Genomic DNA, 26022 nt, shown 5'->3' with positions numbered 1-26022 from the left:
GTGTGATTGGGAGGTACACAAGCAGTGTGTGTGCAGTTCAGCCAAGTTTCAGCTTCCTCCCTCCCGGCTGCTAAAGGCTTTAATTCATCAGCGGGCTGTCTGATTGATCTGCTTCTCATGGGCCACTCTGCCGCTGCTGATGCTGCAGAGCGCATGTAGACGGCTGGCAGAATAAAGAGTAGCAGTTGTGTGGCTGGCTGTGAGAGTGGAGGGGACATTTTTTAAAACGTATTAATCGCCCTGCCTGATCAGGGCCTGAGTGCTGCAGACAGGCCCTGTCAGGGCGAGCGAGAGAGAGATGGTCTATAGGACCGCGTGAGTCTCAAAAGGGCTGCTATTCACGCCTACAAACACGGCTGAATCCTTCTCTTCTGTGAATAATGCACACGCACACACATATGAAATCAAACACACGCTTGCAAGCAGCATGCATGAAAGAGCACACAGCTCTCTGATGATCGTAATCGGGCCTCGATATCAGCAATTCCCTGAACGTTAAACAAGCTCCATGAAGGAAAACCAATTTGTCATAGTTATGTTTTTTCTTCCTTTGTGATGTTATTTGTATTGCCCTCAAAGCCACATGATTAATACCTTATAATGGCACCGTTATTTCACTTTTCTCGGCTGCTCGTCTTTTTTAGTTTTTTTTTGTGCACATACAATTCAGTCGTTAATTGCACAGGGATGCAGGGAGGAATAGCAATGAGAGAACCGCAAGGCAAACCATAAGGCGCTGTGTTTTCAGCCCCATTTAAACAGAAGGGTTTGCTATTGTGGTTATGCTACATCAGAGCTGGGCTCTATGGGTAAGTGACGTCTCTGTTTAAGACGTTTGTGGTTACGCGCCGTGCAACTGGTGGTGGATTAACCAAATCAACTCCCTGACCTACCACTGAGAAGCGATATTAACTTCATTCCCTCAGTTCAGAGGCAGGGTTTTTTGAAAGTCTGTAATTTTTTTATTGGATATTTTTAAATGGCTAAATAAATGAGGACGTGAAAGTAAATACATTTATAGTGCAACAATTGTATTTTAAATAAATGCTGAATTTGTAACTTTTTATTCAACAAAGAAACAATGTATAAGAAATGTTTATTGAGCTCCAAATCAGCATATTTGAAATGATCATGTGATGCTGCTGAATGGAGTAATGGCTGCTAAACAAATTCAGCTTTGCCATCTCAGGAAATTACCTGTTAAAATATATGACAACAGGATATTATTTTAAATTGTAGTTATATTTTACAATATTACAGTTCTACTGCATTTTTGATCAATTAAATGGAGCCTTGGAGAATATAAGATTTTTTTTTTAAATCACAGTATCATGGTAGCATGATATAAATATATATCAATAAAAAGGATGGCTGCTGAATTGTTAGTCACTTAATCAACTATAATGAATTGTTAGTAGCTAAAATCACAACATGTATTTATAATATGAATTTATTTAAATATTAGAGTTTAGGGCTGTGTCTAATACTGTGTCTCAGTGTTGAGTCAAGGCAAGTACATAGTGCATGAATCTTAAAAAAAGAAGACAGTTTAAAAAGACATACTATTAATTGCTGGGCTACAAATGCTTCCCACAAATGGCGCACACTAAAGGAAGCCATTTCTGATTGAATGACCATTGACTGGGACAGGGGAAGAAGGAGGAGCCAGGGATGAGAAAAGAGAGAGACAGAGAGAGAGGGTGTGTGTGGTCCGGGCTTCGCTGGCTCCCGGGGTGTTCCACTATACTGAGGACAGCACAGGGGAAGTGAGAGGAGGGAGCCAAGGTGGCGAATGAGAAGGGAAGGTGACAAGACATCAGGGAGAGTGCAATGAATAATTTATGAGGCCACTGATGGACAGGCTGAATAAGAGACACAGAGAAAGGGGGGAGACATAAGGATCAGTGGAGGGGAGGGGTGGACAGTAGAAACCAGGGACTCTTTCATGCTTTGCACATACATATACACTCGCACAGACAGACAGATGCACATACACACCACAAGCTGTTGTGTGAGCTTGGCCGGAGAGGTATAGGGTGATGGGACGCTTTGATTGTAACAAACCCCCAACATAAGGGTGAGAGCTTCAGAGAACAGGAAGGATATGCGGTGTGAAGCATATGCACATGTCCTGCCTGTCCGCTCGCTGGTAAGAATGTAGCAGGCTTAAAAAAATAATATAAATAAGAGGACTGTCACCATTTTTCACAGCCCCTGGCCATAAGAGGACAGTATGTTTAACCTCAGTTCCCTGCTGGTGCTCTGGGCCTTGTTCAGGGCACATGTGAGTGATGTAGTGCTGAGAGCTCTGTGCTCGTGTGACCGCTCCATAGGTGCACAGGCTAGGACTGGTTAAAGCTAGGATGATGAATATTTAACCCTTGTAGAAGGCGGTGGTTAATTTGTCAGGTCCGCTGGTTAAATGCCACCATTAGCATTGGGCCCCGATATTGACGGGAAGAGGCTGGAAGCAGGGATGATGGATGTAGAACAGCCCAAACCAGACAGCCGGCTCATCACGTCGCTGTATCGACAGAATATTATTAACACAGCAGCAGCGCATGCTACAACAGGTATAAGAGCTAGAAAAGACCCTCGGGGGTGGACGCACTAACACACACTGCAACACACACTCAATAAAGGATAAAAATGTACACTCAGTGGATTATATTTTATATATAACAGAAAAAAAATCTAACTAATCTCAATCAATCTGCTGTTTGGTTATTTTGACTAGTTAAAAAAAAACTACAAAAACAGCTAACACAACAACAACAACATGATATAAAATTAAATATATATATAGCTATCCTGTTGGCTGTCCATCCTAGAAACACTGCAAAAAATAAAATAAAATAAATAGCATTTGTCACAGGATATATGTATTAAATTTTTTTTTACATGTTTCTAGTATGCACAGTAGAAAGCTAGCAGGATAACAGGAAGTTATGGTGGAAGACTGGCAAACATTGCAAGCCACATTCAAACTCACATTAACAATTTTTTTTCACAATTTTTACTTTTTGAGTAACCGCTTTAAAATTCTACCGGCAGCATGTAGCTTGGGGTGAGGGTCATGTCAGTGCTGTTCTCACAGCCATAGGTAAACCCTGCCATTACAGCGCACAGCACACCCAGAACCCCTACCAAAACATTTCCCACCATGCAATCTCCCTAAAGAACGCAGACGTCCCAGCCCAACAGGGCGTCTGCCCCGACCCCGCCAATTGCCCTGTTACCACGGATATAACACCAGGTTTCTGCGTGAGGCCGTTTCTCCCCAGACACCTGCCACTGGAGCGGGCTCATAACATCTCTCCAGTTGTTACTGTGACATTGCCGCAAAGACAGGCAGTTTTAAAACCTCCACTTTACAGGCCCTTCTGCTATTCACATGGTATATGCCACCGTCTACATCCGCCGCTGATGCAAACAGCCTTGCGCTGTCATTATGAGAATTCAACTGGAGTCGTAACAGTTTGGAACAGATTGCCTGAAAATCTACCAAGGGAAAAAAAAAACAAGAAGAAAAATAAAACTGGCTTTCAGGCGAGGCAAAAAACAAATCTTGTATTTCTTTGTGCATCATTCCGTGAAATACAAACACATCTGAGAAAACGAAGTGAAACATTCTTCTGTGTTCACCCCAGCTCGGCAAGCCATTGGTGGCAGGTTTGTTGAAGCCTGACTGAACAAACAGTCTTGTCTCAAAAACAAGCCTCTCTTTTCGGGTGCTGCAAGTAAAACGTTCAGTCTCTTTCTCACATTCTTTCTATCTATGTGTCTATCTGCTTTTGGCTGTGTTCACATGGTCATTTATAAGAAGATGTGATTCTCAGATTGACCTACTTTTTCAATCAACTTTAGAAGTGGCTTTGTAAGAGTGATTAAATTAAGTCCTTTTCTGTTCTTATAAAACATTTACTAACATATTTAATACAAATCAAATGCCAAATCAAGTGTTTCAAAGATAAAAGGTAAAATGTATAAAACACTATTTAAACATACGTTCATTCTTAAAAGAGAATAGTCTACAATTTTCATAGAGCACAATTAAAGCAAAAGCGTTATCAGGATTAAATGTAATTTTCATATTCAGTTAAAAAAGATTGTGTTGCTTCTGTTTATAAACAAACGGTGGGTTAAAACTGGAGTGATATCGGTATTCTACTGCTGTGTGAACGCAGCTGTCTTCTCTTTCCCCCCCATCTCTTTTTCTCTCTCTCAAGGCTTAGGCTGATGTACTGAAGGATAGACACGCTCTGAAATGCGTAGGCCGTTCTCCCCCGATACTGTTTGTTTGTACATGCTCGCTTTGTTTCCCTCCTCTCTGCTCCACAGATCTTTGCATCTCGCCAGACTCTGTGTGTGTATCATAGGAGACCAGTAAACAAAAAGTTAAAGGAGTCATGCATGGAGGGCCTGCATGAGCCCTCCTAAGCCCCACAAAGCAAACTGGACACACACGCAGGCCCAAAAAAGGAGCAAAGTTAAAGCAAAAGGCCCCACACGAGGAGCAAACACGCTGTCATATGTGTGCAGAAAAATGGTCTCATATGGAGAGATCTGCAAAGGGGGAGCAGAAGGAGAGCTGGGACCTTTTGATTATTTGCACTTGTTTGATGTCCCTGCTAAAAAAAAAGGACAAAAAGGAGACGTGTTTAACTTCTAGAAGAGAGCATCACGCTGTGTCCAAGCCATACGACCACTATCACTAAACCCCACTCAGCCTGCCGCTTGTTAGACAGAGCACTGGAAAATCAATATATCTTTGAATGGAGGTCACAGGGGTGACTGCTTTGGGAAAAGTGACAGATTTGCTCTCTTTTGCTCTCTAAGCCCACCCCCCTCCTCCTCCGGACCCCATTCGTAGACTCGACTGTGCCCCCCTCTCCATCCCCGTTTCCCCAGAGGCGGATGCCGTGCATTCTGCCGTGGGGATGTGGTATTAGACAGCCCGTATCCAAATGGCACCCGCAGAGCAGCGCGAGCACAGGAGCCAGGGGCCAACATGACTACAGGATTACACAGCAGCAGGTGTGAATCGCAGCTTAACTCACAAAAGCACACATATACACAGGAAGGGAGGGGGCTCGATATACAGGGAGTTCAGATTAGCCACTTTTAGGTTCCATTTTCAATGGCGACAATTTTCGGCTCTGCAGTGCTGAAATTGTTGGGGTCTCGGGCCTGCAGGCGCACAGCCGTGGCCTGAAAATGGCCGACCGAAGGGGGGGCAGTTATGGGCTTTGATAGGGGTGAAGTGGAGGGGGTCTCTGCTTAAGAAGATTTTTGACCCCCCGGGAGGAGACGTGGTCAAAGAGCGTCCGTGTTCTTTGATGTGTCACAAAAATAAACTCGCTCTCGACTCGCAGAAAACACAGACAGGAAGAGCACTCAGTGCATGAGATCACTCGTAACCGTTGTGTCTTCTCTGTCCGATACTGTATCGCTCACACTGAGTGGACACAAAAAGGAACAAAGAACAGTAATGAAAAGCGAATGAATCAATATCTCTTCTACCAAATACAATGAAATTGAAGATCGCTTTCAGACTTCTTGATTGCAATATCTTATTTTTTAACCCTCAGCCTCTGTTGACACTTTCTTTTTTGTTAAAAATAACCTCTTATTTTCTCTTTAATTAGTTTTAACTTGTTCCACTAATCTGGTCAAGTAACAGAAATTACTGAAGCTTTTTTATTTTAAAATAAAATCATTTTAAAATAATATCAATTTAAAATAATAATATTTAATATTTAAAAGAATTAAGTTATACTATGTGTAGACTTGCATGCAATGCATTAATTAATGTCTTATGTCTTAAAAAAATATATTTTTATTTATTAAAAATGATTCAACAGAGCATGTTTAAAGTATTATATATACTTTATATATTTTCATATTTTAAACTATTAAGACTTAGTCTTAAGTGGTCTCAAACAACATGTGAGTCAATTAAATGTTTTATTGTTTAAAACTTGCACAACTTCTTTTGTGTATGTGTTTTCAATTATTTTCAATAAAATAGTTAATAAATTCTAAAAACAAGTGTGCTAAAATGCTAACAACTCTGGTTCAATGATAGCCTGAGATGCATATGGTTCAATTACAGCACCACACTGGGTGACAGGATAATATGACCATGGATCCATGATCACAAAATGAAAGGAGGAGTAAAAAGGAAGAGGGAAAGAGATACAGAGAAAGAGGGAGGGAGTGAAGAAGAAGAGGAGAGGCCCATTTGTAATGTATACTACAGGAGGCATTGATGATTGCAATTATCAAATAGCTGTTTTAAAAGGCCATTGATTGGTGTCATTAACTCAGCGAGTGTTTACTGATTGCTGCATTTGCACGATCACTCATGCTGGGCGCTCGCGCATCTGTTCTGATTAGCCCTAAAGAGGAGTGGGCAATCAAAGGAAGGATATAAGCTCACACACGTCCAGCTGGCAGTGAGCGTGTGGACACACACGAGCAGAATTAGCACACACACAAATTAATAAAACACACATACAGTTTCTGCATGTGCACACATAGCCAGAATTCTCAGACACATAGTGTCTGGCACACAAAATGCTTATCTACTCAGGGCTACTGTATTCAATTATGTCAAAAGCCTTGTTAGAACACGACTGAGAATGACGGCGTAACCCATCGTGATAGGAGAGGGGGAGGGAGTTCTTAAGTGCCTATTTTAACTGTTTTCTCCCAGGCTGCCTGGCTACCAGCCCACCCCCAAAACGGCCCTCTTTATTGGCATGTAAAAGCCCAGCTTCATGGGCCTGGCCAGACAGACCAGCCTGACAACTGCAGGAGCGTTTCAGCTTCCTGACCGCCCCGCACTCTGGCCCTTTCACTTACCGCACACCGCCACGGATGCCAGCTGCCACGGTGCTCTTATCAGTGGGCCGCCTCTCTGTCACCACAACAAACAAGCCCCTACTGCCACCACACAACCACCCACAATAAAAGAGGGGGAAGAAAAAGTGAAAGTGTTAGGAAGGGAGAGAACAGGTAGGACAAACATTGTCCAAAAGATGAAAAACGCAACCTTTGCAAGCAGTAAACAGAGGTGGGAGGAAAACAAGGCAACTTTTGGTGGTTGGAAGAACAAATAAAAATGCTGTCTTCATTAGTTGAAATGACAAAATTTACAGACTGATGAGAAATGGTAAATGTTTAGTTTTATTGCCTGAAATCTATTGTAGAGAGAGATATATACATAGAGAGACAGACAGACAGCCAGACAGCCAGATAGACAGATAGACAGATAGATAGATAGATAGGTAGATAGATAGATAGATAGATAGATAGATAGATAGATAGATAGATAGATAGATAGATAGATAGATAGATAGATAGATAGATAGATAGATAGATAGATAGATAGATAGATAGATAGATAGATAGATAGATAGATAGATAGATAGATTACGCAGTGAGGTAGCAGCTGTTTTAGGTTGGAAAAAGCAAAGAAAAAAGAGGAAATAGTAATGAAACTAAAGGGGACTAAATGGGCAGTGTGACCACGACAATCGAAACAAAAGACATATATTTGTTTCATGATTTCTTCTCACCATCCTCCCACATCTCTTTAGTTCCCGACCACGTCTTTCCAAATAAAAATCCCCTTCCGCATGTCACTTCAAAAACAACAATGCGGTCACACCTGAGAGGGGGCGAAAGACACACTCTCACTTTCTCCAGCACAGCTGTAGCTTAACACGGCCTGTGAAACGCAACCGCAGCGACAGACGCGAAAGTCGACGGCGCACAGACAGTCAGGCGCAGTGACAGGCATTGAATTTAAATATGAGCTAGATGCTGCGAGAGGATGCACAATTAGAATGCAGGATTGGATCAATAGGCGTGCTGACAGATGGATTACTAAGGTAAATAGATGATACATGCTGCTAAATAATTAATCAGGCCCCTACGAGCGCCTGGACAGAGAGTGACGGGAAGAAGGTACAAAATGGCAACACTTTCTAATGTGCGTGGGCTATTGGCATTCTAGAGGAGCGTGCGCGTCTCCATGCAGATTCTCCTGAGCTGCCTTTCCGCCTCAGGTCTCACCGACCGGTAATGAGCAATGATCACACACACGCGGCCCTCTCAGAAGCAATAAAGCAGAGCTGGAAGCTTCCTTAGCACCCGAAAACAAGCTACAAACTGCTACAGGTGTAAGGGCTTACAGCGTGCCTCTAGCTAATGCAAATGTTCGGAAGAAAGCTCAGCTTACATTAAAGACATTTCTCATGCAAGATGTCGCTCTGGATGCTGTTGTTTTAATCCGCGACAGTCATCTTAAACTCCCAGAAAGCCCCACGACGCATCCCGCTCAGTAATCACTCGTGTTCAATAATTCACATTTAAGGGATGCAATAAATATATATAATATGTGTGTCCTTTAGCCAAGCCAGCTTTTTGGAAACAAGTCTGTCACAGAAGACTGCACCCGCACACGAAGAGGAGATTAGATTACTGGGGGAAACAGCGAGGAGGGGTGAAGGAAGAGAGGGAGAAGGATAAAGAGGTGGTGGTTGCGAACGGGTCTGCTGTGCTGTGGGTGGTGAACCTGTTAGCGAGAGTGAAGTTTCATCCCCTACCTCTTTAAGGGACTCAGGGGGACGGGGCTTTTCAGCACATCTGCATTAGTCCAGGATGGGGAGGAGGGGGGTTTGAGCCTGATCTAAGGGCTGTTCCTGGTTGCCGGTGGCCCGGAACTAAACTCAGGGTTGACGGACGGCTCGCTGTGGTACCATGACCGGCTCCCTGACCCCGGGTGCATGAGCAGAACGGATACTAATGCCAGCTGTGCGGTTCTACAGGACTCAGCGGGCCGCTTTCGGCTTGCTTTTATAGCAAAGTGTGACATCACCATAAGGCCCACATCCAGGCCATGGGAACAAGCCTGACCTAAATCCTGGGTGCATGTGTGTGCTTGAAAGAACCCCCGTACAGCTGCGTGTACACATCCGCCAAGAGCTTGAATCTATGAATGGAAATCATTTAGGTCAACAGTCTTTTAAACCACAAATAAATCACAAGTAATATGCAATTTCATAACAAACGTGTGTGTTTGTAAGCTTCTGTATATTCATGAGGATTGTGCTGCGATGTAAGACTTTCACGTTCTACGTCAATTCACTCTGATCCCAGCTGTTTGTCTGCAGAGGATGCATGCTCTCATCTCATTTCCCCTGTTCATTTCCCTAACAGTGGCTCCAGCGGTCCGCACACACCAGCCTGTGTCCAATTCAAGTGGGCCTGCCAACAAAGCTCCGGCAGGAAGCGCTAATCCTTGATCTGCATCATGCCGCAACAATGGCTCGGCCCGGCACTCCCTTACACCGCACAGAGCGGTGCAGCCATGGCCTGCTGCACTGACACCTGCTGTCTTTTGCCAAGAGTAACCAGAGGAGAGAGAGAGACAGATCACACACTTTACTCTTCTGATCTGCAATAAAGTAATTCTCATCACTCTCAAATGCCTCGGAGAGGCAGAGTTTCAAATAGAGATGAAGCCTAAACCCCCTAAGGTTGGTTTCAAGCAAATGTTTCTTATAAAACCGCCCAGTTTTATTGCTCTGTTAAGCAACTGTGAAGATACAGAGAGACAGAATGATAGATAGATAGATAGATAGATAGATAGATAGATAGATAGATAGATAGATAGATAGATAGATAGATAGATAGATAGATAGATAGATAAAGTCATAGATGGATAGGTATAGAAAGACAGATCTCCAAGTTGGCGGCAAGCATAGAGAAAGAGAGAGGGAGAAACTGGAAGGGAGGGATGGATGAAGGGTGGAGGGGACACCGACAGGGAGGCAACATGAGAGGACAAGCCTTTTAACATCTGGGTAAGCACAGACGAGCGGCCGCTCTGCAGCCTAATTATTAGAACACTCTTACTTAACTTAACCTCGCCACTAGACCGTGACAGAGAGAGGGAGGGAGCAGGAACCAGAGCAGGAGGACAGATGAGGGAGGGAGAGACAGAAGGAGGGGGGATTTTTGCCGGGATGACAATGTTGATCTCCTTAACTCTTCACCTGCTGGAGACGAGCGACAATGGTGCCCGTTTGAGGAAAAAGAAGCCTAAAAATGTTTCTCTCCAACACCAACCATTTTCTTTGTGCGGTAATAACAGATTTCCATTATTATGATGTATCCTGGTGCATTTGCCACTTCTGCAGCAACTGTTTCCCAAAGTTTTCAATACATCCGAAAGAAAAACACACACAAACATGCCACTGACATCTGCTCCGGCAAAAAAAAGAGGTAAAAAAAACAACAACTGTGTGTTTTAACAGCTGTCAGTGCACACTGCTCTTCAGAGCTTTTGAAAGGGAAAAGACGGCGGAATAACTATACACTCTGACAGATCTGTGCGGCCCAATCGAAAAACATGAAAACAAGAATCAATCACACAGACAGAGTAGGGAGTGAGGAGAAAGAGAGAGCAGGAGAATGAAAAAGAGACAGAGAAAGAGCACCGGCAAATAATTAAAGGCTCAAACCCAGTGGCTGACTGGCAACTACAAAGCCAGAGAGCGACAGGGAGACGCAATGCAAAAATAACTATGCTTGCTAACACAATGCATCTCGGCACTGCTGCTCAGGAGCCGTGTAAATTAGAGGACGAGTCCCCGCCAGGTTTGCCACTGTAACAATATATCCTCGTGACTGACGCTCTGACGCGTTCGGGAGGACACGGGAGAATCTTTTAACATGTGTTGATGTGTGCTATAATCTGTGCTATATATCGACCCGAGCTGAAATCATTTGAAGTTCAGAACGTGTGTGGAAGCTCCACGGGGAAGGACGGGCGACCGGCGGCTCGTTGCTGGGGCGGTGGGGGTTAAGCACGGAGCTGCCAGCCGCCCGGTTCCCCGTAAATCAGCGGGGATTTATGGAGACAGGCCCACACGGCTCACGGGCTGGTCACGTCAGGAAGGAAGCCCGTGTGGCTGCGCTCTGTTGTCTTAAGGATTTTTTCCCTTTTATTTCAGCTGCTCAGGAAGGCAGCTGCAGTCTGCGTTTCAGCTCACGGCGCTGCTGATTGCTCATCCCCTGCCTTTTATTATTTTTTATCTTTCTTTTCATCTCTCTCCTTCATTCCTTGCCTTCTCTCCTTCTAAAACTATGTTTCATGTCTTATTTTTTTCTGTGGCTCACACTGAGTTTTGAAACAGGTTGTACTGTATCGGCCTCTCTGTTTATCACACACACACATTTTTCCTCTGGGTGTGAACCTGGGATAGCTGTCCTGGGTCAGGTTCACTGCTCGGCTCTGCCGTGCTAATGTGTGCAGGGAGAAGGCAAACAAACATGCTCCAGATGTAACACATTCACAGTGGGAAATGAACACACACATACACACACATATACATCAAATGCTAGAGACAAAATTCCATAGTGACTAATTTCTGCCAAAATAACACAGTTAGACATGCATAATAATGAATTATAATAATAACAATCCATTAATATTAGACCATAAGACCCACTATTTTTACCCACACTTTTAAATATTTGTTCACATATTATATTTGATATAATTGTAAAATTTAAGGAAAATTTTGAAAATGTATTAAAAAGAACATGTACACATGTGTACACGTTCACATTCTATATATGTGCACAGGGAAAAATATTTTTGTGCATAACTATAGCTGCTATGGTATTAGTATATAAAAAAAAATAATGCAAACACAACATAGTAATTTCAAATGGAACAGAAATAAATATAATATAAATTTTAATATACTATAAATGTATATATAAATTAGCATTTGTATTGTTCAGGTTTATTTAAATGTAACATTTTATATTATAAATTATATACATATAAAATATAACAAATTATTTTTTTTTACAATGAACAATATAATGGTAAATATTCTATATGTACATAAACCAAGGTAACCAGGTTTTATTTGTTTATATAGAGGCACTGGCAATATATAAAACAATCACAGTAACACTTTACAATTCTATCAAGTTAATACTTTTAATTTGGTGAAAAATATGGTTAAAAATAACATGTTCTATCCACAAGTTCAAAAATAACGGAAATGTCATGCTGTGAAGCTGTAGATGTTGTAACTTTTGAGAATCTCTATCTGCAGGAATTGTCATGATAGGACTGTATCTTGCCGAGGTTTCCTGCTCACTAGCGTAGAGGCTGAGAATCACACCGGCTGCAGTACAGTGCAGATTTGGGGCTTAATGCCCAGAGAGAGGACAGGGCTCCTGAAGTGACAGCCAGTAGCACGGTAGCCAGTCAAGGGGAACCCAATTTAAGTCTCTTCTACAACACTGCTGGAAATTCAATTGCATTAGAGCCCTTGGTGGGCCTAAGGTTTAATCTAATTAGATTCAGCTTCAAAAGAGAGGAGGAGAAGGAGAGAGGCAGAGAGTGAAAAGGCAAAACTGTCTCCCACTCTCCAAATCATTGTATTTTAAAACTCTCTCTCTGTTTTTTCTTCACATAGAGAAGGCTGAGGCTTTGCTATCCCTTCCGCCACCCTAATCCCCTCTCATTTCAGCAAGAGAAGCCGCCGCTCTTATCTGATAGTATGAATGTCAGATTACAGTCCATTGAGGGACTTGGATTATACCTGGATTGGCCCTCGAGAGCCACTATCTGTGCTTAATCTGAGCCGAGGGTGAAGGTGTTATAATCCCTCAAGCCGAACGGACCGGCACTGTATCGCTGTTTCCTGTGCTGCTGCCGGTTCAAAAACGCTACGGTGGACGCCTTAAAAAGCTCCCTCAAACGAGACCCCCTCAGAGGAGAAATTCTAGATGAGATACTGGACACAGTTTCCTCTAGTCTGTCTCTCTTCCTCCCTCACAGTCCTGCTTTCCTCTCTCATTTCTTGTTGGGTGTCATTCACGCTCCTCCCAGCCTGCGTGCTGCTGTTTTTATCGGATCAGTCTCAGCTCGCCGCCCTTGTCTCTCATCTGTTCGATCAAGGGTGCTTCCATCTCTTCCTCTCTTTCTGTATTCCCTCACTCACTCTTTACTCTGCTGTTGGGCCTCCCTGTTGCACTAATATAGCTCTTCTAAAAAAAGTGAACGGGCGGGAAAGTATTTAAAAAAAACAACACTAATCTACACATTTTAAGATTCCAGTGATTTCAGAGTGCACACAAAAAAGAGAAATTGATGAATTAAGATGAATTAAAAAATAAAGATCTGCAGAGAGAGGCGTAAACCGACAAGAAAACAGAAAATTAACAGAAGAAAGGCTTCATTTAATATATAACATAAGTTAATGTTAATAAAAATACGACTAGTTTATAGCGCATTAACTAATGCTTTTTAATTTTTTAAAAATCACATCAAGTAAAACTAATAAATGCTGTTGAAGAGTTGTTCATTTTTAGTTCAAGTCAATTTATATAGTTACAAAAAAAGATGAAAAGATGAAACCTAACAGAAAAGTACAAATATAAAAATTTAAATAAATAAAATTCAAATAACTGCTAACTAGCAAGACATGCAACTGTATTTACAATGAGATTTTAAGAAAAAATTAAATTTATTTTTGTGTTTAGTAATTACTGTTAAATAATTTGAATAATTATTAAAACATTTATTACAATAATGTGTGTGCTATAATATAGCAAATAAAACCAATAAAAACAATTGCTTCTATTAACTAGTTATTATCTTGAGAATGAACGCGGTTAAAAAATAATTTGTAAAACTCTGTGTGTGTGTGCTTCCTTGTGTGTGGCTATGTTTTCACTGGGACTTCTAATGTATTTGAGTAAGAGTGGTCAGGTTAGATTACTACAGCAATACCACGGGGCTTCCACTCTGCAGAGGTCTTATGAATCTGTGCACACATTTCACATTTCCTCACCTCCCAAACGCACACATACACACTCATTCACATACACTCTCACCCAAGAGAAACCTCCATTTCATTTATGAGTTTTATCTGTGAAATTTATCTGCTCTGTAAGACCGTTAGGGCACACTCTCTAAACATTCCCCAGCAGTTTGACTTGTGAAGCGGGACACACTTTAAACATTATAGGGATAACATATCAGGACAAGACGTTTATAAGTTAAGCACTGTTACACATATATATATATATATATATATATATATATATATATATATATATATATATATATACTGTATATATATATATATATATATATATATATATATATATATGTGTGTGTGTGTGTGTGTGTGTGTGTGTGTGTCTAAATTTATTTAAATTGTTATCTTTATTTGTTAGCTTGAACTGTTGTTAATCGGTTCAGTATTTTAAATGTTTTTCTAAAATCACTTTAGATTATCACAACAAAATAATAAAACAAAAAAAAATTATCGAACAAATGTGTGTTAGTGTGGACCTTATCACTACACAAACAAAAACATCTGTTTTGTGATCAAAAAGTAGAAGTATATTCTTAAGTATTTTAGTTATTTGTACAGACGTACCACAGTAAGTGGACAGTAATAGAGCACTTCCTTTTAAAAAAAAAAGAGTGTACTCACAGCGCTCAATGCGATCCTCCGGACTGGATGAGGTTTCTCTGTCTGACAACAGGCCTGACACTGCGAAGATCTTCTTCCCTGCATCTTCCACAGCTTTGAGAGCACTAGGCGAGCTGGAGGGGATCTGAGCACCACCAAAGTCATACTCTTTCCCTTCTGCGTCCGAGTAGCGCAGGTGCGGAGAGGCCTCAGCCTCCAGGCAGCCCTTTAGCCTCTTGGCCGGGGTGAAGGCAGACTGGTATCCACCTCCCGCTCCATCACGGTCCTCCGGAGGAGAAGCGAAGGGCCGGAAGGCTCCAACACCGCTGTGGTTGAGCATGCTTATGGGGGAGCAGTCCAGATTTGGTGGGGCAAACTGATGATGGAGGTGTAAGAGGGAAGGAGGGAAGTCCCTGTTTGGGAAGCCTGGTGGTACAGCACCCTGCCTGTGGTACATAGAGGCGAACGTATAGGAACCGTTGTTGAAGGGAAGGTGAACGTCCTTCTCCACAGAAACTGGCACGCCGAATGGGCGAGGCTGCTGGCAAGGGATGGAGGCATCGCGGCTGGCCTCCGCCGTTGATGCTAGTACCATTAGCGCTGGGGATGCTAACGGGTTGGGCAGGTAGGAGGAGCTCTCCATTTTGAAAGCCGCCCGGTGCAAGTCCATTTTGGAGACTGGGCTGGGGTTGGGCGGAGGGGGTGAGGGGCGAAAGCAGAGGGGTGTGGGAGGGTGAGAGAGAAGAGAGACGGGGTAAACGGTATGGGCAGAATGGTGCAAACTTTTGCGTTGTCGTCTCTCTGGCAGAATCAGGGGTTGCTCTCACTGGCGACTCATCCTCGACGGTCCTCCACCTGAAGAAAGTTAAACAGAGGAGGAGTTAAACCACTTAAAAACGCACTGAAACTCTTGCCTACTTTTTTGCCTTTTCCGCAATAGAAAGTTTCCCCCTGCAGATCTGAGGTTCAGATCACATATAAGCCTCTTACTCCATCTCCCTGTCTGCGGAGCAGAACGGCGTCTGAGGCAGATAAGAGCCGTGCGCTGATCAGATAAGAGCGCGGCCCTGCTCGTGTGAACACCCTGGTCCTCTGCCTCCGATGGGATTCTCATACTGATATCATATCAGCCTGCCATCTGCACAGGAAATTTGACTGAATGAATAAATTAGCCGCACTTCACCTCTTGACCCCTGCTGCAGCCAAACAGCCTGAGAAGAAGCCCTGGAGGATAACATTCACTGATTGGCAAAAGTGTGAGTGGGTTTAACGAGAGGCGTTTTAGCAAATCTGTGTCTATTTGTGCGTGTGTGCGTCTGTCCGTCATCGCCAATCCCTTGAGGGTGACCCAAAAGTGATCTGTTACAAGTTAAATGGGCATTTAAAATACATGAAATTCAGAATCTAATGTACTGCTCAAACTGCTCACTCAAATAAAAAATATAAATCCCTCTGTTTAGCGGATTGAATTATTTCTTTTTAAGCGTACTACGCTATTGTTTTATAGTCTGATGTCAGTATTTTTTTTAACTAAGTTGCAAAAGACTGCAAAAGATGTATCATGGTTTACAAAAAAATGTGAAGTCATATTTGAATATTAATAATAACAAGAATAAATAATTTTTTCAGGTGTAATGGCTGATGAAAATTCAGCTTTGCCCTAGCTTTTATAAACAACACAAAAAAAAATACTAACCGCAAACTTTTAAATGGTAATGCACGATGCAAGATGTTGTGTGTGTGTACGGAAAATAGAATTTAATCTGTGCTTCTGGAGAGCAGGTCCTCTTATTCAGAGTAATTCAAATAGATGGGCCTTTAGACTTGTGTCACGGTGAGGCCATTTCAAATGCCACACAGAATATCAAACTGCATCAAAGAAACTCCTGGGGAATTTATCAGGGCATTTTTACAGATATCAGCTGTCCAGAACACTCATTCGAATCAATTTTAAAACTCGATCTGCGCACACACACACACACTCTGCGGCCCAGTAAAAAGAGCTTTACATTATCACATACATGGCAGGGGAATGTGTGCCGTTTCCTGTCTGTAGAAAATGGGTTACACTACACCGTTTGATGCTGGCGAGAAGCCCAAGAATCGCATTACGTTCCGTCTTCTCACTCGGCCTAGCTGGGAAAATAGCACCTTGAAAATGTACCAATATCGAAAGCCCCCTCTTTTTTTCCACTCTCACACTCATCAGAGCCTCGTCTCTGTATCGAATCTCTCCCCTCGGATAACCTCTAAAAAATGAGTGCGGGTGGGTGTTGATAGCAAGGTAATACAGTGATAAGTACCTGGATATTTCAATTTTATTATCATTACCATCAGCGCAGTCAGGCAGTGTGAAACTGACAATCCAATAAAAGGACACAGGATATCCCCCCAATGGCGCACCAGAGAGAGAGAAAGAGGGGGCATAACTAGCCTGAGTGTTGTACAGATGTGCTAATCATTTCTGTGGCTGCGGCCGGTCTGCCTGGTGCCCCAGCTACACACACGCACAAAAGCATGCACAAACTGAGAGCCCAGTGTCCCAGAGCAACCAAAGAGAGCAGTGAGTCAGCCTGACACACACTGACACGCCAAAGAGTGTGTGTGTGTGTGTGTGTGTGTGAGTGAGAAACAGAGACAGAGAGAAAGAGAGAGACGGAGGTCGAAAGGGGGGTACAGGACCGCAATGTCCACCACAACTCTTGTCACGCTTCTTTCCCTAGATCTATCAATCTTTACGCGAAAAATCCAAGAATCAAGAAACCATTTTAAATGAGGCAAAATAAAACCCATTACAAAGTGCTCAACTTTGTAATTCATCTCTGTATTGCAAGGATTATTAAAAAACAGAGCTGAATGACAAAGCACAAAAGCTGGTGTTGACACAGAATAACTACAGAGACTAAATTAAACAAGTAAAAGTAAATAAATGTTATTAGTTTTACATTTAATTGAATAGTAATAATAATTAAGTCCTCTAGGAACATTTACGTTTCATTATGCTATATCTGTCACAAGTTAAAAATTGAGATTGATTATCCGGGTTAAAAAATAAAATAAAATAAAACTGTCATTGTTAAAGTGATCCAGCATAAATCTAGCATTGCATTTTCTTTTCAAATTACATTGTTGTGATATTGCGGTGTCAGTTGCCGTGATGAGCTACGTGTCTCTCTCAGAAAGTTAGTGATGTAAGAAAACAGAAAGGGTACAACAAAGACAAATAAGAAGTTGTCAACGACACATTTTCTCGGCACAGCTCTGGGGAGCAGAGCAAATGAATCCAATTTCATCGAAAACAAACGACTGTCAAATTTGACTGCTGAGAGAAAATGCAAAAGTTTTGGCGGAGGGTGTCACTCAAACCGCAGCTCCTGCTCCTCTGCCTGTCTGTCAGTATATTTAGAGATTGTTGACAACCGTGAAAGTGCCACTCTTACATTTTATTACAGGACAGGGCAGACACTGTCATTCAATACCCTCAGAAAACACACACATTCAAACCCACACATCTCCAACTGTCTGAGCTAGACACCGTGTGAGAAGACAAAAATGGCAACAGTTACAAGAATGCGGCCGGCGAAGGGATTTCATGCTAATTGCAGCTCCAAATTAAGCCATGCCAACGATTTCTCACGCTTTTTTAACTTTCACTGAGCAGCTTCCAGCGGTGTCAAAAAAATATGATGTGGTGTGAAGGCTGTTATGCGTGCAGCTGCTAAAATGGAGAGCCCTCAAACGACGTCGCAGGAAATGACACCGGCGGCAGTACGAAGCGCATTTTAACTACTTTGCTCTTGAAAACTTCCCAAACGCCTTTGTCTGAAGGGTCTCAGCAGCACTCCAGCGCTCGTTACGTTTTTTAATCGCCCTGGAGGGTAAACTTATGTTTAGCTACAACAGACTTCTTAAGCATCCACTCGAAATGGCCGCCGTCGCCGGCACAAACACGCCACTCCAGCCTCCCCTCGGCTTGTCAATCAGGGAAGCGGCGTTAAATATTTGCGGTGAGGAGGGTAAAAGGTGCCGCACTTGCTCGGCAGAAGACGGCTCACTTATTATTCCTCAAAGGAGTGCTTTCGGACCGGAGGACAGTCGATATCATTGAAAATACAGTCATTCGCCGTCCTGCAACTTAGGACCATGCAGATAATATATCCTGCTGAATTAGAATCAAAGCCCTCGTGATATGAAATCTTCCTCGGAACAATTCAATAACGTGCAGCAGCTGTGGTATGAGGCATAAAAATATGAACGCCCGCATCTAGAAGACGTGAAAGTGAGATTTAATGACAGACTGAGAACGCAGTGAAGGATAATGACACTTGGACATACAGCTAACTAAATCAATAATGATAGTACAAGCTGTGCCTCAACACTCCAGTTCACTATCAACAAATAAATTCCCCACAGTGTATGACACACAATAAAACCCAGCAATAAATAGTGGTAATCAATCACTGCTTTATTGGATCTTATCGCCTGCATAAGTATACCGAGGGCCTGCCTCTAAACTTTCGCAACTTTTTTTTCCCCCAGACAAAATTTGCACGATTTACTCTCGGTGTGGAAAACGTGCCACTCGGCATGAGCTGTCAGAATAAGTGAGGATTTGCTTTTCAAATAAAGCTTTGCGGCGGGCACTGGGGAACATTGATTCATTGTGAACAAAATGATTTTCAAAGTTTCCTGTCCTGCCTGCCCTATTCATTTCAGGGGCTGATGGACTGTTTGTCTCATCCCACCCACCTGAGCCAACTAATTCCTCACTAAGCCCAGATTATTTGCAAGGTGTCTGGATCCTCTGCGCTCAGAGCCTGGACTGGACTGCAAAGAAGCAACGGCGAGGCAAACCCACCCACTCAGCCACCTCACCGCCCTTACAGCTGTCCACTGCTGCCTGCCACTGTGTGCCGAGACAGAGCAAGAGAGAGAAAGAAAGAGAGACTTTACACTGTTTTGATTTCGCCCGGTTTGAGCACACTGTTTGCCAACCAGGGGCTCGTCAATAATAGATAACGAAGCACAATGCGAGAGCAGTCTGCCACTAAACCGCCTGAACTTGTTGGCTGGCCTGTCTTATAAAACACAAGATTAATTTAACTAGCACGGCTGGCCTCTTATTCCAAGTTCAGTTCCACAACATTTTCCACCGGGTAAGAAAACAGAATGAATTTCATGCTCATCCTTTCGCAAACGTGTGCATAAAAAAGAAATGCATTTGCCGGCTGTAAGAATAAAACACAATAGCTAATGTAAAAGGCATTTATATGCATTTCTAAACTGGTGGGAAGAGCTGTGTCTCAGACTAATGTTCAGTAGGAAGATACCGAGCAACATTCAGACAAGCAGAGAGATATAGGACTCTTATTGATCCCTCATGCAAATGCACTGGTAATGCCTTGTGAAAGAGGGTTTAAAATTTACTTATTCTACAGCTCTAAAACTCACATCTAAATAATGGACAGCTAGGTAAATCAAAAAACAACAAACTACTAGCATAGCTAATAAATTCTCAGTCACCTTACAGAAATCTCTATGACTTCCAAATGAGGTTTTGTTGGTTTGCTATTAGTTTTTTGTTCAAATGGGACTTGTTAGTTGCACTATATATATATATATATATATATATATATATATATATATATATATATATATATATATATATATATATATATATATACACACAAATAAAGATATTTGGGGAAGGGGTTTTGCACTTCAAAATAAAGAGAGCACGGCCAACGCCCGTTGAGTGTTTCTGCAATGACAGACAAATTAAATACAGTTTATCATAAGGCCAATGCGCGGCATTTTATTCTAATTAAATTATAGCGTTGATATACTAGTTATCCATTCAATTTAGTAATTTAAATAATTAATATAGTCTAATTTCAAAAGACACGGCAATCAGCAATGAACAAAATGTAAGCATTAAAAGCAATTAAATACAAACAAAAATTACAACTATGCAACAACTTCGTAACTCCTAACAAGGAAGGAACTATATATAGTTACTGCATACAAGTTAGCAAAAGAGGACGAAAGCGATGACCAGTGTTCAAAAAAACACCTCTCCGAACAGCAGCAGATTTTATTCAAAGGCTCTGCTGCGGTTGGGGCGCTTTACCTAACAAACAAAGTATCTCACTCACCATAAAATTTCAAATGTTCCGCCTCGGCACTAAATAAAAAGGTACATGAATAGGCGTGTCTGCACGCTTCAAAACATAATGGAAGGGGACATGGTGAAGTTAGGCAATCTAAGGACTACACCTGATTATTTTCATCTTTATACAACCGTCCAAACGCTTGTCACGCACGCGCATCTTAAATATTTCTCCACGAATTCAAAAGAATCCTTTGAGGACCGCAACCTTTCCCCGCGCTCAAACTGTGGTATTATTTGTAGATTATTTTAATTACCATACCGTGCCACCATCTGCATGACAAATGAGCTTTCGGTGAAGTGTTTATTAGCACGTGAAAACATAAACATGCACGAGGGCGGGTGGGTACGAGTTAACGGGGTTAATTCTACTTTAATTCGTTGGGAAACAGCACGCTTGTCGATAACACGGAATAGACAAAAGGCCAATCAAGCCGCTGCTTCTGAGAAATGCGTGCTTCGTTTGGTTTCAATGCGCGGTTTTCGGAGGGAATTTTCTTATGAATCCAGACCCAGAAAGACTTTCCCGGTCATATATTATTGTGAGTTTGAGCCGGAGAACTTCTTGCCGTCTCCATCCTCGCTTGCCTGCGGGGAAGGATGCTCTCCTATCCTCCTAATTGTTCACATAAACGAAAACGTTTGATTTCGCTTGCTCTTTTTTAATGCTACAAATCCAGATTAAAATAACTCCGGCCATTGATCCAGCCACTGGAATCGACATTAATTTTAGTTCACTTCTCACTTTGCACGGGGATCAATGAGAAGCAATAACAACTGACATCGGCGCTGAAAAGGACAGAACAGAAAATGCAGGGCTGAAAATCGAAACGCTCACGAATAAATCATCTGCTACTTTTCTTCCATCCTCTTCCATCTTTGCATCTACTTTTCTTCCATCCTGCTGTCTCGTCGGGACTCGGAACTTAACTACCGCGTTAAATAATTCGGGTCAAATAATTTTGATTAAACAAAACTCAGCCTGAATTATAATAGAAATGCGATGTTGAAGTTTTGGATGCAGGAGCGCAACAGGGTGCAGCGATTTATTTTGGTTAACGTGCTTCTGTTCGTGATTTTGATTTTAAAAAACGAATTAAAAAACATGAGGATAAAATGTAGAATACTTGATAAATGTTTCAAAGGCTGTTTTGCGTAATCATCCATGTATAATTAGACTGAAAATTAATTCTAAAATAATTCAAATGAACACTGAAATCAATGCTGTGGATTTCCACAAGGCTCCTTGTCTCCTACCTATATTTATCATATAATCTAATTTAACATTCTCAAGTAATTTTAGCCCTGTTTGCTCCCGTACGGATATCAATTAACACTCTTATCTTAAAAGACACTGTAGCTAATCTTTGAGGACATGATTTTATTATGTAATGCTATTCCCGAGAATCACAACATAAACATGATGATATTATTCAAATAGGCCTATCTATGCAAGCATCAAACACGGTCAAATTAAACATTAAGTCTAATAATAAAGATTTATGACTAAAAAACTACAATTAAATATCGCGCAAATTAAGCGTGTAATGGTGAAAAATGATTCGGTCAGTCTGAATGAAAGCGCGTAAATAAAGCGCGTTACTGTCCCGTATAACCTTTTTAAAATAAACAACGAATGAAATCATTTAATATAGATTTAGGAGTACCGGATATTGTTTTTTTGTAAATATAAAATATAAAGTCATAAATAATAATCCGAGTCAGTTGTAATATGTTCACATTTGTGAAGTGCAAAACGGTTCCACATTTACCGCACAAGGCCGTTAAGTAATACTGGAATAAAATAATGAGGTAATAAACTCCCTCTTACAAATGAAAATTCATAAATGAAATATGTTAAATTAATGAGGCTATTTACTTAACAACGAATGCGTTCTGTCGCCCTAAATATAAATAATTGATGTGACTGTGAAAAAAGACTAGAGAGAATGTAGCTCTATCCTAACAATAAAAGCATTAAACAGATTAAATAAACCTATTCATGTAAACAAACAATTACGCAAAAATGCTCCTTTAAGTTGTAGAATTGACGATAATGATTTATGGCGCTTGCTTACATTTTTCCTTTTGTGATATTTCTTTTAGTTGTTAAAAATAGATTTAAAAACCGCTGTTGTTAAAAAAAACGGACCGGCTGTAAATAATGCTTTAGTGGAGCTATTCAAATTATCGCAAGCTGCTAATAATAAAAAAGCGGTGATCTGTGAGCAACGCGAGAATGTTTTTGTAACGTTGTGGAGAACGTGCATTAAAAGAACAAGTCGTACGTAACAAGTCTTAATCTGGGAGTTTTTCCCTTGGAAATTCTATTAAAAACTCATGAGCACAGCGGAAACACTCCCGTACGTGTTGTGTAAATTGTAGCGACCCGTAGTAAACAGGTGTTTCCTCGCACCTTGTTTCCTTACTGCGCGGGTTCGATCCCTTTATACGCGCTATCCAACTAACAGCTCCGAGTAGGCCTATAGTTTTCCTATTTAACAAGCGTTGTTGACGGATTAATTTAAAACTAAACGTGCCTTTTTTCAATTACCACACATGCGCACTCACAGAGAAGAAAAATAAAGAGCGTGAGGCAGGCCGGCAGTCTATTGCGGCTTGAGAACAAAATATAAATTATCCGCAACATCGGTCTCGAGCGCATTAATTCCCGCTCTGATTGCAGACTATAAATGGAGAGGACTATAAATGGAATAGTAAAATCTTCACTCGCAGGAGCGGTTGTCACGTCCACTGTACCAGTCGCAAATTAGTTGGGAGCGTAGCCGAACTACCCGAGAAGCTGGTTTTTAAAACCCGGTCTGCGCTGATAACGTTTGGTTATTAAAGGTTAACCGCGCTGAACGTCGCGCACAAGCGTGTTGCGCTCGTGGGTGGCCGCAGACACGCGCACATCATCACGGGTATCATTAGAACAAGTTCCCCTTTAGTTCCATCAAGCAAAAACACAAATATTTCAATGACCTGCCTAATTTCCCACGGCACTAGAAAGCGCCAACTATTAAATGGGAGCTCCTTGTGCGAACCGGCATTTCTGAAACGTTACGCCTTGATAAGCAAGATTGTTTAGGGTCGTAATGATTTGTTTGTCGGCAATATGTAGATATACTTTAAGCGCAATAAGTGTTTCTTACATCCTCGGATGTGTGGCATTCCGGTCGGTTAACCAGAGGTCAATTTCAGCAAACTTTAACACCGGGAACTGACGTTAAAGTCAAAGCAAAGTTAGCCGCTAGAAATGTTTTAGGAGTTCGGTTAACACTTCTACTATAAAAGCGGAGGTGCTCCGTAAAGAGTCACTAAAATTATTGCCGCAATCAAGCCGTTAAGCGCGAGCGAAACATGTTATCTGATAGGAAATCTATTGATATGAAATAATAAAGTTGCGCATCATCACCTTAACTCAATTTCCACACACACACACAAAAGCAAACAACAACAATAACAAATGCCGTGCTATCCCGGAGCAAGACACAGCCACGTTAGGGTGCGTTAAATCAGGCTCGAGGTCACTCATTAAACAGTCAGATAAAACTAGATTTCTTCACAGAAACATTAGCCGCGTTCCCACGGGATCACAAAAACAACCACTGTCAAGACACACAGAGCACTTACGTTGTTTAAAAAAATCCCTTGGAAGGTTTAGCTGTCCTTTTATCCCCACAACTGAAACTTTTCGAAACGGCAGAGCGAAGATCGCCGCGAAGCGCGAGAGACGAAGTAGAGTCGCACCTCGAGAAAAGAACGCGAGACGGTCGCCGCGCGTCAGACAGAGTTTCCCGGGTCGCGTCGTGCGTTGAGAGTTGTATCAGTTGCATGTACCGATGAGAACGAGTCTGCGTTCAGCAGCAAAGTAGAGACGATAGGCAGAGATTTGCTCAGAGGTGGAAACAGTGTTGGAGGTGCAGTGCTGCCGCTCAGCGCCAGGTTCGCTCATTGACTGACATTCATTCTCTCCTCCTCGCGCGCTGAGGACCCTGACCCCCCTTCTCCACGCTCCCGTGGGGGATCTCAGAGGCTGTTTTGTGAGCACGGAATGAATTATCGTCTCTCCTCACCATTTAGAAGACCTGGAAAATGAAGTCCGCGGCAAAACAAAAGACGTTTCAACAATGCGCCAGGTCTTTACAGAAATAGGTGAGTGTGCAGCGTCCCATCGCGCGCACCGGGTTGCTCGCGAGTTTATCTTCAGCTATTTTTATTCCGTGTAAGTGTTTTTGCATGCTATAAAAAGTAATTCTGGTCCACTTGTTGCTTATTTGTTTCACGCACACCTGCTATTGAAGTTGAATAAGTGCGACGAATTCCTCCTGAGAACGTTTGCCAGCATGCAAAAAAACTAAAACGGGTTCTACTCTTTTTTTTAATTAAACGAAATGAAAGCGAACACATTTAAGCCGATTTGATGTTATTTCTCCGGATTTACTTAAACTAAATGACGATATATTAGTTAACGTGCTCAAACAGTAACAGACTTCTGAGATTCGCCACCACGCAGAAATCCACCTGCTGGCCGGAGCTGGAATTACACCTCGTTTCAGCTTCGAATAGAGAGCGCAAGTTTACAAATGTTTCGCTTTGTAAATAATGCGGTATTTTATTTAATTTTATATGAGTCGGTAAAGCAAGTTTGTTGTGCGGGTTCTCAGAACAGAGTAATAGGAGGGACTGCAATGTTGGGGTGATGGGAGGGCAGTAGCCATACATATGTGCATTACTGCATTACATTAGCACTCTCTTGTATTGCTAATGACCTCCGTTAAAGCATCAGTGAAACAGAGGAGGAAAAAGCCCATCCATGTCCAAGGTCCCTTTCCATTCAAAATCAAATTTCAGGCCTCAGTCTCTTAACATGTCTCTAAATGGACTGGTGTGGATTGGTGAAGTGCTTTGATGACAGCTCTTTTTACCAGGCTTAAGCACAAATCCTCTCCTCCATTTCCAGAGCCCCTTGATTCGATTGAAATTATTTTACATTCTCTCTGGACTGTATCAAATAACAAAACATATTACTATGACTTGATTGAATCCATTAAAAGCAAAGCTGGGACATTTATAAATCTACACTTCAGTCGATATAAAAGTTGAGGTAGCCAGAGAGCTACACGATTCGCTTTCTCTTTGTGATAAAGAGGCATCCTTCTTTTTTCAAAAAATGTTTGAACTTAGATCAAGTGTTTTTTTGTTTAACATGTACTTCGTGTTATTAAACGGCTCTTTTTATTGTTTTCAGGTCGCGTTTGTCATCCTTGTCACGTCTGTGTGAATGCAGAAGAGGGATAAAAATCATCACCGTTCAAAAGGGAAGTT

General features: G+C 41.9%; 1 protein-coding gene across 9 annotated transcripts in view; it reads right to left on the bottom strand.

Moving 5' to 3' along the window:
- The window catches only part of rnf220a (ring finger protein 220a), a 111997-nt gene extending 87369 nt beyond the window's left edge, over positions 1-24628 (bottom strand). For 5 of the 9 annotated variants that reach the window (XM_043218174.1, XM_043218124.1, XM_043218141.1 and 2 more), the window contains exons 1-2: positions 24328-24626; positions 14544-15377 (exon numbers count right to left, since the gene is read on the bottom strand). In XM_043218174.1, the coding sequence (XP_043074109.1) occupies positions 14544-15192 (649 nt within the window). In that variant the 5' untranslated portion in view covers positions 15193-15377; positions 24328-24626. Of the gene's footprint in view, positions 1-14543; positions 15378-24327 lie in introns of all 9 variants that reach the window. The other 4 variants (XM_043218133.1, XM_043218188.1, XM_043218157.1 and 1 more) reach the window with 4 other exon arrangements.
- Between the last annotated feature and the right edge of the window lie 1394 nt (positions 24629-26022).

This window comes from Puntigrus tetrazona, chromosome 2 (genome assembly GCF_018831695.1).
Source record: "Puntigrus tetrazona isolate hp1 chromosome 2, ASM1883169v1, whole genome shotgun sequence".
Classification (NCBI taxonomy): domain Eukaryota; kingdom Metazoa; phylum Chordata; class Actinopteri; order Cypriniformes; family Cyprinidae; genus Puntigrus; species Puntigrus tetrazona.
Note: the sequence above shows the minus strand (reverse complement) of the source record. Positions and strands in the feature narration are given on the sequence as shown.